General features: G+C 50.7%; 1 protein-coding gene across 4 annotated transcripts in view; it reads left to right on the top strand.

Annotated features, from left to right (window-relative positions):
- The window catches only part of GATAD2B (GATA zinc finger domain containing 2B), a 124610-nt gene extending 117900 nt beyond the window's left edge, over positions 1 to 6710 (top strand). For all 4 annotated transcript variants that reach the window (XM_030935799.1, XM_030935802.1, XM_030935800.1 and 1 more), the window contains exon 11: positions 1333 to 6710. In XM_030935799.1, the coding sequence (XP_030791659.1) occupies positions 1333 to 1466 (134 nt within the window). In that variant the 3' untranslated portion in view covers positions 1467 to 6710. The remainder of the gene's footprint in view (positions 1 to 1332) is intronic.
- Positions 6711 to 14315: the final 7605 nt, after the last annotated feature.

Genomic DNA, 14315 nt, shown 5'->3' on the forward strand with positions numbered 1-14315 from the left:
TTTACTTTCTATTCTTTCTGTAGGGCATGCACCCTCACTCTTCTGTTACTCAGCAAATGTTTGCTAAATTCATACTACATGCCACTCACAGTGCACTAGGGTTTTGGTGGTGAAAATGACCCAGATCCTACCATTATAAATTTAACTTTTAATATCCCTTCAGTAGAAATGTGGTTATTGATCTCTTTTGGCCGGGACAGCAGGGTTAACTGTTCAGTTTGAATGATCCAGGGATGCTTCTCCACAATCTGCAGTCTCAAAATCAAAGCTGACTTAATGATTCTATCCCTCACAATTATTCATCTTCCTCTCACCGTTTCACTTGTCTCTCCTATACCATCGGAAGCATGTTCATTATTCTTGGTAGGACTGAAATTTCAGGAAGTCCCTTTTACCTAAAGTTTAGGAATATGAGTGGGGATTGAAATAAAGTTGCTGTGTGGGGCGCGGTAGCTCACACCCATAATCCCAGCATTTTGAGAGACCGAGGCAGGCGGATCACTTGAGATCAGGAGTTTGAGACCAGCCTGGCCAACATGGTGAAACCTTGTGTCTACTAAAAATACAAAAATTGGCTAGGCGTGGTGGCTCATGCCTGTAATCCCAGCACTTTGGGAGGCCAAAGCGAGTGGATCACCTGAGGTCAGGAGTTCGAGACCACCCTGGCCAACATGACGAAACCCCATCTCTACTAAAAATACAAAAAATTAGCCCAGTGTGGTGGCGGGTGCCTGTAATTCCAGCTACTCAGGAGGCTGAGGCAGGAGAATCGCTTGAACTTGGGAGGCGGGGGTTGCAGTGAGCTGAGATTGTGCCACTGCACTCCAGCCTGGGCAACAAGAGTGAAATTCTGTCTCAAATAAATAAACAACCAGACAAAATTAATTGGCCAGGCGCAGTGGCTCACAACTGTAATCCCAGCACTTTGGGAGGCTGAGGCCAGTGGATCATTTGAGGTCAGGAGTTCAAGATTAGCCTGGCCAATGTGGTGAAACCCCATCTCTACTAAAAATACAAAAAATAGCTGGGCGGTAGTGGCATGTGCCTATAATTCCAGCTACTCTGGAGGCTGAGGCAGGAGAATTGCTTGAGTCTGGAAAGCAGAGGTGAGCCAAAATCGCACCACTGCACTCCAGCCTGGGTGACAGAACAAGACTGCATCTCAAAAAAGAAAAAGAAAGTTGCTGTTGAAATAAAGCTAACCAAGTGTGGCCAGATACTGGTAAATTCTGCTTCCTTTCCATCTCCAACTCTGCAGCCCAAGGGTAGAACGGAAGGGAATGTTATTTCCTCTTTTAATACCTGCCCTCCACTTTTGTCTCCTGGGTCCAGGTGTCAACATTGCATACTTGAATACTGGCATCGGAGGACACAAAGGCCCCAGTTTGGCAGACCGACAGCGTGAATACCTTTTAGACATGATCCCTCCCCGGTCTATATCGCAGTCCATCAGTGGACAGAAATAACGCCTGTTCCCCTTGTACTGCCCCATCCTTGAACCCTTTATCCCTTTCCTCTTTCATTCCCCCAACTTCTGTCGCATGCAGTGCCTGTACTGGTGCCTACCATACACGGAAAGCAAAACAGAAAAACAGAAGACAAAAAATAGAAATCAGCAAGAAAACACACGCCCTGCCCTGCCACCTCCCCTTTATTTCACACTGCTGCGATCTGTTTTTCTGCCGCTCTGTCTTCTCTCTTCAGTTTTCTTTAACAGTGAGGTGGATCTTTACCTCTGATAGAGGTCAGAATGAGGTCCTGGGGAGAATCTAAGCCCTCCAATGTGTGTTTCTAAAGTTGTTTTATGCTATAATTATTACCATTTTTAATGATGTTGTGTGTCCTCCCTTTGTTCAGTGGACGGTTAAACCTTCCCCCACTCAACCAATCTTTTTCTTTTTCCTTTTCTTCCTTTTTTTTTTTTTTGTAAACACAAACGATATTCAGTTCAATGATAACGAGCATTGCAGATTGCAGTAGGGGTTCCAGCTGCCGAGTAGGACATGACTAGGAGTGTTAGGGGCAGAAGTTTTGAATGCACTTAACCGGAGGAGGGCGTGGGGTTGGGGGTATCGAATAAGGACGAATAGCACCCCACCTGTGGGTGTTTGGGGGCTGGACAATTTGGGTGGCAGTGTTTAGTATTGAAGTTGGACTCTAAGAATGAGGGGAAAGAGCCTGGAGGGAGGAGCTGTAAAACTCAACCACTCTGGAATTTACCCATAGAAGACAGGGAGAGAGAGGTACGAAGATGGGCTTAATTATGAGCCAGGGAGGATTGAAACTAGGTCCTGCCCTTCTGGATCTTGGGGAAATAAGACCAATCTCCTGACCCCAGTGGGAACACGGAAGTCTATTCCAGGCCAACCAGCCCAAAATTAATTTCATCTTGTATCCTTTGTAAAATTATCCCTCACCCCACCCTGCTTTTAAAAATTCTAATCTATCCCCTCTAACTATAGCCTCATCTATAATACAGAGGAACGGCTGTTCCAAGACTGTTTGCTGGGTGTCCCAAATATTGGATGGACATGAATGAGTCAAGTGATAACAGGAGGAAATAGAGGAAAGAAGGGATTTCTCTCCCAACAGTTGAGATTCTCATATTTGCCTATTCTTTCACCCTCTGAGTGCCAGGAGATGAGAGGCTTGGGGCACACAATCAGGTTGGAGTCCTGTCCTTACTCTGCTGCACCAGCTGCAGAACCAACTGCTCAAAGCCAAACAGTTGTGGCAAAACCAGCTTCGGACCTCTGCTGTACAAATAGTTGTTTCCCGCCCCCAGAATGATACTAATTTTGTCTTTTTTTTTTTAGCGCTACTAATGTAGAGAATGAATTGAATTGTGCAATGTTGCTGTTCTGGGGATTGGGGAGATTAGCATCCCATTTGCCCACACTGTGGGAAGAGGGAGTGGACCAGGCTGTTTTTGAAGTAAGGGAAGCCCCTTAAAGGTACGGGTTTCTGCTCTTCTCATAGTGTACACCCACCTGCCTCTCTGGCTCCAGAAGCTGCCAGAGTGCACTGGGGGCAATCTTCTCAGCAGAGAAGAATGAGGAGAAGTTTAATATGTTGCCCTTGAAAGTCACCTGAGGAAGTTTCCCCACTTTTATTTTTTAAAATTAACTAATTTTTTTAAAGAAGGCACTTTTAAAATTCACACACACATGAACTGCACATCTTCCCCATAAAATTTGGAGGTGGGGTGGGAGAAAGAGCTAAAATCAGGCTCAGTTCCCCTACTCTGGCCTCTACTCCCTATACCCCAGTGCCACTGTGGGTGACTATACTGGCCCTACGGGCCTTCCTGGCTTTTTTCTTTCCTCCCTTTCCCCCAAATTCATTGAGCACTTAAAGGAGCAGAGATGCAGCCAGTGTCTGGGCTCCCCCAGTGGTGAAATGATCTGGAAGCTAGATGCTAGTAACAGGTAGTGATTGGGTCTTTTCGAGTATTTTTTCTGGGGAATGTGGTACCCCTGACTGTAAGTGGTGGGAGAGGGAGGGGGGTTAATGGAACTGGGTCTGGGATTATTTTAAAATTATATATATATATATAAAGATATATTCTTACATCTTTTCTTTGCCCTCTGTGCTTTGAAAGCACTGGATAAATTGTTTGGTTTTGCTTTTCTCTCTTCCACAAAATTGGAAGCTTTTTTTAAAAATATTTTCCCTACAAGTCATCTTGCCTTGTGGCATGTCTGTCTAGCCTCTTCCTCCCTCCCTCATGATGAAGTGCCATTTCTGTTACGTCTCCCTCTCCCCAAGCTCAGAGGTGCTCAGAGGTACGAGATGCCCAAGTTTGTCAGTTGAGATTAAAAGTAAGGAACAGAGAATGTGCAATACCGTCTGGCTGTGGGCCGTCCTTGCCCTGCCCTGAGCTGAGTCCTTTCCCTGGGAGCCAGGCCACCTTAGAATGGGGTTTGGAAGTAAGATGTGTAGAGTTGGGGAATCATGGAGAAGGAAAGCCTATAGTCAGTGCCTGCTTAGGTGCTGAGGCCATAGGGAAGATGGTGGAATCTTCCCTGTTTTTATCCCCTCAGGGTCAGTTACATAGAAGCTGCTTCTTGACTAGTATAGCTCGGTGACCCTTTGTTCAACCGCTGAGGTTTGATTTCTTACCCTTTCTTCTCCCCATTTTCATACTCTTCCCAGGGATTAGTGATGGAGGTGAGGTCTCCCTAATCATGGTAAAGTATTAACCTTCCACCTCCTCCCTTCCCTCCTCCTTCGTCATCCTTCTGTCTTCCTCAATTCTCTTTCTCTTTTTCATCACTGATTGCCTTGTGTCCCTCCAAGTCTACTTGTTACTATCCATCTCAAGGCTCTGGGCCGTGTAGACACTAAACCTCATGCCCTAAGGACAGGAGGAAAGACCCTCTGTTTGGAACATTATTAGTAGAGTGAGGATCCCACCAGTTCTGCCTGGCTTCCTCCATCCCCAGAGGCACTAAAAGCAGTAGTTTAAGGTTGGTGTCTTATTCCCTAGAAGCCTGAAATGGGTGGAATAGTGGTAAGGCTTGGGTAAAACTAGGGGACAGAGGTTCTTATTTGTCTATTTTATTTTATAATTTGACCACGGCATCTGGACTCCCTCTATCCCTGGAATAAGTATTTTTCCCACATTTTTGGATATATGTATGGTAGACAATTTTTTTTTTAAGACACAGAGATAAATGTTTTCCTGCTTTGGTTACCTTTCCTTTCCCCTTTAAAAGGAATTAGCTATAGAACTGCTTTGTAAAGATGCTTCTTGATATTTTACTTTTGTTCCTTTTCCCTAATCATTCCCTTTTCTCCCTACTCCTCCAGAAGGCATAACCCTTCTCTCCACACCCCTACCCCTAAACCATGTCCTAGGCTCCCATCCTTTCCATCAAGACCTTCATTAGCTTATGATATTTGCTGCCGAGATGTTATAACAAGGACTCATTCGTGTATATAAGCTATTTCTTGATCCATTTAAAAGGAATTGTACATTGTGTAGAAAAAAAAAAAAAAAGCCTGAAAAAGAGAAAAAAAAGCCCTAGCCATGGATATTGTGAAACTGTGTTATGTCATTTTGTAATGTGCCCGTTTGTGTATGATCCGTGCAAAAGGGTTTCTGGGGAAGGGGAGGGGGTAGGGAGGCAGGGCTGTGGAGGGTGGGTAGGGGAGTGGGCCGGGCCCAGCACACTGAGACTGGCAGCTGCTCCAACCCCATCCCTCCTTAGAGATGCCACCTCCCCCACCACCCACCCCTAATTTGTGCCTTGCCTCCCCACCCTGGAGTAGTCCCTCCGGGTCACCAGCACTGCCTTGGCAGAGCCCACTCCCTACCCTAACCTGCCCACCCTCCCTATCCCCCAGCATTAGGTTGATACTGTGGGGAAGTGCTGGGGGTTGGGAGGTAGCCGAGGAATGGGGCAGTTCCCGGGGGCATCGAAACCAAGTATTATGAATTGTAATTGTATTTGCACTGTTTTTTTTTCCTCTGATTGCATCAGCATATATACAATATACCTATATAACAAAATTCAGTGTCAAGCTTTCTTATGCAAGGGATTTCCCCCACCCCACCTCCTCAAAAAGGAAATAACCTAGTCTTACGGGCCTTTAAGGGTGGATTGTCAGGGGATGACAGAAAGGATTTTAGTAAGTCATCCTGAGGAAATTTCACCTAGTGAGAGCCACATCCATCTGCACAGTCTTAGGCTGTGTGAACCGAGGTGAGGCTGAGCTCCTGTGAAAGCCATGACCTCCTGGTCCCAGACTGTGTAGAGTAAAAAGAACCACCAACACAAAAGGGGTTGAGGGGGCTGCAATCTGGAGACCTGGGGTCTCCTTCTGACTTGCTATGTGATCTTTGGTAGTTAATTTTCTGGGTCTCAATTTTCTTATCTGTGAAGTGAAGCGGGAGATCATCTGGCCACCAAGTTTAAAATTCTATACTTCTCTCCTCACCTGCCAAAGCCAAAAAACAACTTGAGGTGAGGAAAGTGTTGGGCCAAGAAACCAGGGAGGAACTGAAAGTGACTTGCGTTGAAGTGGTTATGTGTATGACAGTGCCCTTGGAGAACTGCCAGTCCTCTACGGTTACCCTTGATTTGGGAGAGGCAGCAGAGTCTTGTCCAGGGTGTCAGACCAGTGACATCTTTGCCTTTATGCCTCTAGTCATCTGAGGGCAGGGACCAGGCCTCAAGCCCTATCTCACAGCCAACCACAGAGCCCTTAAGGGTGGTGGACAACTGAATGCCCCAGGTTGGTGCTCCAGTTATTTACTCCCTTTGTGAGCTACAGGATATGGAACTTTCCCCGTCTTGGTGATAAAATAGCAGAGCTCAGACACAGCCCACATTTTGTCTCCTTCCCTCAGATTTCATCTGAACCCCCCTAAAGGCAGCTGTTTCACAGTCTGTCTCCTTCAGGGGCCCAATTTCCCCACAGCCTGGGCTGAGTACTCCTACTCTCTTCTTTAGGTTCTGGGCTGATAAAGCCTGGAGAGGGTACAGGGTGATGGGTGAAGCCCTGGTGAAGGTGGAAGGATAGATTGGGGTTGGGGGGTGGGGAGCAGGGAGGTGGGATGGGGAATGGCCTTCCCTGAATAGGGTGGGTGGGAAGGGAACACGACCCTTTTGCACAACTCTCTTTAAGTTTCCTTTATTTCTTTTTTAACTCATTCTGATTTTCTGCATTGTGTTTGGGAAAGAAAATGAAAAAACTAAGACCAATAGAAACTGGTTTTCAAAAAGGCAAATACACTCCCATCTGTTTCAGATGCTGCTGAGCATTTCAGCAGTGACAGATTCAAATAATAAGCTAATTTTTGGAGAAAGGATTAAAAGAAAAAAAAACTTTGTAATATTTATCACTTGCAAGCTATGTTTAATAAAGAAAGGAATGGTTTCTAAACTTTCCTGTGGCTTGTGCTTTCGTTATGGGGCTGGGGGTGGCAGTTTGGTGGGATAATTTTTGGGGTAATTGGGAGATGAGCTATGGCTGTCTTCCCTAGTGAGTCCAGCCATGGACTGAGTGCCTTTGGTGTGTATCCTTCTCTTTGATTGATGATTATTTAAAGCCCTGACCTACTTCTGTGTTCTTGTTCCCCTCCAACTCTAGCTGGAGCCAGCGTTCTGGAAGCCACCAACCCCACGTTCGTTATCTGATGACTTCAGGTCTCATGGTATCATGGGGAGGGGGCTGGGTCTCCATTCTCTCCTAGGGAAAGGTGTCCCCTAGCAGTCCTTGGCCCTTTCCACCACACTGCTCTGGTCTCTGGTAACAGAATCCTTTAGTCAGGCACAGTGCTGCATGCCTCTAGCTACTCAGGAGGCTAAGGCGGGAGGATCACTTGAGCCAAGAGATCAGCCTGGGCAATGTAGTGAGACCCCATCTCTATAAAAGAAAATAAGGGGCCGGGCACGGTGGCTCAAGCCTGTAATCCCAGCACTTTGGGAGGCCGAGACGGGCGGATCACGAGGTCAGGAGATCGAGACCATCCTGGCTAATACGGTGAAACCCTGTCTCTACTTAAAAATACAAAAAACTAGCCGGGCGACGAGGCGGGCGCCTGTAGTCCCAGCTACTCGGGAGGCTGAGGCAGGAGAATGGTGTAAACCCGGGAGGCGGAGCTTGCAGTGAGCTGAGATCCGGCCACTGCACTCCAGCCTGGGTGGCAGAGCAAGACTCCGTCTCAAAAAAAAAAAAAAAAGAAAAGAAAATAAATATTTTGTACCATGCTTGTTCATCTAGATGGTTGCCTTATACCAGCAGGGGCTCACATTGCTATTTTCTAGCAAACTACGGAATATAGTTATTTAACAATCTGAATACAACATCCCCTGAAAGATCTGGAAGTGCACTTTCTCACCATCTCATCACTCCCCGTCCCCAAGTTTTCCTTTCAGCCGAAAGCATTAACCAGATCCTAATTTATTTTTTCCGTTTTGGTTATTTCTTTCCAACAAAGCAGTTAGACCAGGCCCAACCAGAGAAGAGGATGTCATTTCCTCAAAGACTTGATGTTTGGGGCTATTCTTAGCCCTCTTGCTCCTCAGCCGCGTTTTTTAGTTACAGCTGCTGCTGTGCCGTGTGCAGAGGGCGCTATTGTGGAGGGCCAGAGCCCAGCCTTTCATTGGTACTAGCATTACTCTAGAAGAGCGCAGGAGACAGTTTTGGGGTCCTCTAAGCCATGGACTTTCCTTCCCCCAAGACCCTTCCCTTTTTGGCACAATACTGGACAGCCTTGGAGAGAGAGTGATTGAGGGAGTGGCTGGGGCTTTGGCTTTAGAGCATGGCAGAGCTGGATGAGGAGGGACTGTGGTGCCCTGGATGCCATAGGCTGGTAGAGGGAGAAGTGGGAAACAAGTGCTCTTTGGACCCCAAGAGTTGATGGAAGGGAGATGGGGGATGCTGCCCAGCCTCTGCTCATTCTACAGGCGAGTCAAGACTGCCAAAACCCTGACTCAAACTAATCTCTTTCAAAAATAGAAATCAAATGGGTAAAGATGCCCCCTGAGGAGGAGCCAGTGCTTTGGATCTGGGAAGGGGGAAATGGGTATTTGGTTGCTCAGAGAAGCTCATATGAGCTCAGATATTTAAGACTCTTACGTTGTAGGGAGAAGGGGGGCAAGGAACTCAGCACCCCTTTTGCCCACCTGCCCACTTGGACCACAGGGAATGCAGGTCGCCTGTCCCTGGGCAGAGCTCAGCTTGGGCACGAGGAGACTGAGACAGATTTTAGACTGGAGGGCTTCAGGTTGTGAGACAGAGATGATGACAGCCTCTTCCCCTGCCCCCACTTTGTGGGGAACTCTTAAAGCTGTGTGTCTTTGGGCAGGTTCATATTTGGATCAAGAAGAGGTGAATATATTGGATGGGGTCATGAGGCAGGAGTAACTGGGTTGGGAGTAACTCCCAGCTGGGCTTGGTTTAGTTTGAGGTTATTTGGTGTGTTGGGGGAAGGGATTCTGATTCTCCCATTTCTTGAGGTCAGGGAGGAACACAGAAACCACACCCTCTTCTCTCCCGCTATGGCCAGTCCTGCCCCTCCCCGGAGAGGGGCTGAGGGACTTTTGGTTCTTTCCTGACTCCGGGGTGACAGGGACAGGTGAGGTAGATTCTTTGGTGTATCCGGAGTTAGTGGCATCTCGGAGGGAGCCAACTTGAAGGGCCCTAGGCCAAGGCCAGCTGTTCCACGGTCACCTGAGGGTGAAGGAGGTCAGGCCCCTGGACCAAGGCCTCGAACACGCCAGCTTCCCCCACTCATTTCCTGTCACTGAATCCCCCTCACCTGGGTGGTGAGTTCAGTCTTCTCCCCCGGCTTCCCTCCACTCTGAATCTGGCCTTGACAGCCCCCAGCTCTGTCTAAGGCAGTCTGAGGCACTCCCCAGCATTCCTGGGACCCCTGTTTGCAGAGGAGGCTGCCAGGATTGGAAGGGTCAGCAGCATAGTCTGTCTGGTGCCTCCCTCTTCCTCGCATGACTCCCAACCCCTCCTCCTACTCCATGCTCCCCAGAGATGGAGAAGGGTGGACCCCTCCTCATGTTGCAGGATGGCAGGGAACTGGCTCTAGCTCATTTCTGCTGCCCTTGTCCTTGCCTTGGGAGCTCCAGTCCTCTCTTCCCGCTCATGGCCGGCCTTCTCCTGCCCCTGGAACCACAGAGCTCTGAAAAGAATTGGCTTCCTCTCTCTGCCTGAGTCTCCTCACTGGCAAAATTGATTGGTTGTGGATTGGGGCTCTTTCCTGCTCTCTTTGGTCCTGTGCCACAGTGACGCAGACTGTCTCCCTGGCAGATTTCCCACATTAGCCCTTACCTGGCCCTTACCTATGTCTCCAGCCCAGGAAGAGGCAGAGGAGGCAAACGATGAGGGGAGCCAGGCCCCCATGGATGCCCACCAGAACCCCAGGCAGTGGGCTGCTCTCACCCTGGCTGCAAGAGCACCCAGCCTTGGACTCTGTGGACACTGTGACATCTGTCAGAGAGAGGACCAGGGTTGGAGGTGAAGCTCAGCCCTCCTCCTCCCTGAAGACTGGCAGCCATGGGGGCCTGCTCTGACCCCAGCCCTACTACCCTCCTACCAGACCCCACTTACCCGGAGTGGCTAGGGGCACATCACACAGTGAGACAAAGCGGGCACTGCTATTTCCATCCCCGTTGCCATTGAATGCCTGCAGCTTGATCTCATAGAGGGCTGCTGGTTCTGCAGGAAGCAGGAGAATGTGAAGGGGACGGGCATTTATGGGCCAGGAAGCTCAGTACCTGGGGCAAGATCACACTGAGAAAGGCGGGCCTTGAGCGGCACAAGAAGGTTCAGAGCCTCACCCAGGTCTGTGTAGAGGAAGGATCTGACACTGCTGGCCAGGAGCAGGGGCCCCTCAAAATGGGCAGCAGGCAGCTTGCGGTGAAAGAGTTTGAAGCCTTGGATGGGTCCCAGCTGTGGTGGCAGCTCCCAGGAGGCCTGCACAGAGGTGGCATTGAGCACTTTGGTGGAGAAGCCCAGGGCAGCAGGGGCTGCAGAGGAAAACAAGCAAACTGGTTAGCAGTCCCCTGCCCACCTGAGGCCAGGGACTTCCCAAGGCTGGAGAGGCTGTCACTCACTGCTGCCCATGGTAGAGGCAAAGACAGGGGCAGAGTCCTGACTGGCACCCTCTGCTGAGTAGGCCCGCAAATGGGTGGTGTAGGCTGTGGCAGGCTCCAGGTTGGAGAAGACGTGCTCAGAGGTGCCTTTGTTCATGGCCTCTTGGAGCTCTGGGCCAGATGGCTCTGAGGAGCAGAGCAGCATCTTCTCAGTAGCCATGTCCCTGCACCCTCACAAACTGGAGACGAAGCCCCTCCTGGTGCGTCTGGACCAGCCAAGCCTCCAAGGAGAGCAGGGAAAGAGGCTACAGAAGTTGGAGCTAAGCTGAGATAGGATGAGGATGAGGAAAGGGCCTAGAGTCAAGCTGAAAAGCAATAAGGAAGCACCAAAAGACCATGTACAGAGGCAGCCAGCCCAGAGAACCACAGGCCCAGAGGCCTGGGAAGAATCCGGGAGGGTCTGATGTCATGGAGGAGACTGGGACCCAGAGAGTGAGAGGGACTCGCCTAGGACATCAGCAGTCAGGAGCAGAGGTGGGCTGGCGCCGGGGACTCCTGGCTCCTGGCCCTGTGCTGAGCTCAAAGCCCTGTCCACCCACCCACACCCACCTCCCATAGGCTGGAGGTGCAGCACATAGCCAATGATGTCCCCACTGGAGAGGGGTGGCTCCCAGGACACTCGAATGGCAGAAGTAGAGCCAAGGCATGCAGGCCCCTGGGGACAGGGGGTGACTGGGCCCCCTGTCACAGCCAGGCGGGCACTGGCCTGATTGGAGCCTGCACTGTTCTCTGCCATGCATTGATAAATGGCCTCATCCTCAACTGAAACGCCCGCCAGCATCAGCGTACTAAAAGAGACAAATTCAGCTGCTGGGAGCCCTTTCCCACCAAGCCTTGGTGGAGTGGCCCTAGAGGAGGAGGCTGTGTGGGGGCATTACCTATAATGGAGAGGTCAGGGCAGAGCCTCCTGGGGGAGGGGAGAATTGCTGGAAGTAGAAGGTAACTTGCTGGGGGTTTGTGGATGGGTGTGGATTTTTGAGATTTAGGTAGTGAGTGTTGCATGTAGGTGGGGGTGGACGCCCAGGGTGGGTAGGGGGACATACCATTGCCAGTGGGCAGTGGGGAGTGGTAAGACACGAGTACCTATTGTTGTGAGTCAGCCTGATGTTATCCCCAGGACTCAGCACCTTCCCATTCTTCAGCCAGACCAGATGGGGCTCAGGGACGCCCTGGGCCACGCAGGTGAAGATGGCACTGCTGCCAGGAGGCTTGGACAAGGACTGTGGCCACTGGACAAACTCAAGGGGAGCTGAGCAGGCAATAGCACAGAGGAAGATGCCATGAGACCCAGCCTCTTGCCTCCTGCCCTGGACCCTCTCCAGATCCAGGCTCCTGTCAGGGAGCTGGGGTCCCCCAGCACTCTCCCCACCCGGTCGGGCCCTTGGGGCTCACCCTGCACGAGCAGGACGCCCTGTGCTGTGCGCCGGACACGGGTGCCCGGCCGATTGGCAGCGCAGACATAGACACCTGAGTGCTGGACTGACACGTCGGAGATCATGAGATTCCGGGTGCCCAGAACTTGGATGCCCTCCACGCCAGTGGAGCAGCCATCTGCAAGAAGGCGTTGGGGGGTCAGGTTGGGATAGGACAAGGGCACGGGACTCTGAGAGACGGGGCGGGGCAGCTGCACACCCAGGCGGCTCCAGGAGACAAGCGGCCGAGGGTGACCTGTGGCGATACACTCCAGCACTGCGGTCTGGTGCACTGTGAGGGTCAGGTTCTGAGGCCTGGACAGGATCTCCAGCTCCTGCAGCAGCCTTGGGGGTCCCACTGTGTGGTGGAAACAAGCAAATCAGATCAGGAAAGGAGAACCTCCTTCCAGTACTCAACTTCTACTCCAAGCACACTCTTCCAGCCCACAAATGTCACCAGACCTCAGAGGTGTGCTTTGCAGCTGCTATTCCATCTCCAACTTACAGATTTTTTAAATGACCTGCCCAAAGTCCCATGGCAGTAGCTATCAGGCCGAAGGTCTGGTGGACTGGGGGTGGGGAGAGAGAGGACAGTGAGCATTCTTCTCCTACAAACCCTGTGGGTGGCCCCACCTTCCCTGGGCGCCTCACCCTGAGGGGCAGGTAGAAGCACCCACAAAGTTAGTAGGAGGCCCTCCCTCAGCATGACCAGCCTCCTAAGACCTCAGCCTGCTTAACTGCTTAGGAGGGACATAAGTGTTTTCCCAAAGTAACTCTTGTTTTGGGTCTAAATCACATCTTCATTTTATACCATGCTCCCCTGTTTCATTAGTTTATTCAACAGATCATCACTGGGGGCTCCCATGTGCCAGGCATCGCCCTCAAACTGGGAGCAGGGTTGTGAACAACGTCGTGTTAAACACAGCTCTGCTTTCCCGTAGGCCTTCATCCCCATTTTCTTTATTACCTTGTATCATGTGAGGCCTTAACGTGTCTTTAACCTTTCATAAATGCCCTTTATTAAGAATGTCTCAGATAAAATGTGTTTCTAAAATGAAAGTTTCTCAAGGGCTGGTTTAATTAACATCTTTAATTATCCCTCAAGGTGTAGAATTGTGTTTTGTTCATTCATTTTTTCAGCAACTATAGATTGAAGGCCTACTTTGGGCCCTGCCTTTCTCCATTTGCCTCTTGCAAGCTGCAGTACAGGCTGTAGGCTGCCCTGGAATCTCCTGGCCTCATTCAAAGAGGCTGTGTCCTGCCTGGCCAGACAGTTCAGTGAGGGGAGGCTGAGCTACCCGGGCCAACCCCTTCCCCATGCCAGTCATTGGCTGTGAGCCCCACACGTTGTCCCATTTTGCCCTTACCACAGCCTGTGAGCTGAGTACTGTTATTTCCCCCATTTACATGAGAAGATCAAGGATCAGAGAGGTTGAGTAACTTGCTCAATGACAGAGGGACTGGCAGAACTGGGGGACTCCCTGGATCTTGGTAGCACTGAACAGCTGACAACGAGCTTCCCCTCTTTAGCCACTGTGAGCTCCTTGAAGTCTGGGAAATTCTGTCTCACCCTGGTGCATGCCCAGGGTAAGTGCCTGCCCAGGTGTGTGCAGTTGAGTGCGTTAGGGGTGAATGACTTGGGGCCTTGGTCCCCAGCTTCTGCCCCTGGGGAAGACTACTCTGACACCAGCTCCTTTAGGCAACCCTTGAGCCTTCAGTTTTTAGTTGGTCCTCTGCCCCCAACAGGCACCTGCTCCTCCTGCTAACCTCCTGTCGCTCTCCGGCCATTCATCTCCCTGCTCCGCGGGCAGCAGAATCCTATGTTTGCCCGATAGCCTTGAAAGACATAGCCTCCTGCCCTGCCCTCCTGCCCCAGACTGTGGATAGGAACAGGACGCCACAGGCCAGAGGGACCCCACCGGGCTCCTCTCTGCTCCTGCAGAAGAGCCGCTGACCCCCACCCTCGCTTCGAGTTTCTAAGTCAGTTACAGATCAGAAACACAACCGTTCCCCCTTCCCCTGCCAGTCTTCAGTTTAAAAATTATATACCAGCCGGGCACGGTGGCTCATGCCTGTAATCCCAGCACTTTGGTAAGCTGAGGCGGGCGGATCACTAGGTCGAAAGATTGAGACCATCCTGGCCAACATGGTGAAACCCTGTCTCTACTAAAAGTACAAAAATTAGCCGGGCGCGGTGGCGGGTGCCTGTACTCCCAGCTACGCGGGAGGCAGAGGCAGGAGAATCGCTTGAACCCGGGAGGCAGAGGTTGCAGTGAGCCGAGAT

Source organism: Rhinopithecus roxellana, chromosome 8, assembly GCF_007565055.1.
Source record: "Rhinopithecus roxellana isolate Shanxi Qingling chromosome 8, ASM756505v1, whole genome shotgun sequence".
NCBI classification, from domain to species: domain Eukaryota; kingdom Metazoa; phylum Chordata; class Mammalia; order Primates; family Cercopithecidae; genus Rhinopithecus; species Rhinopithecus roxellana.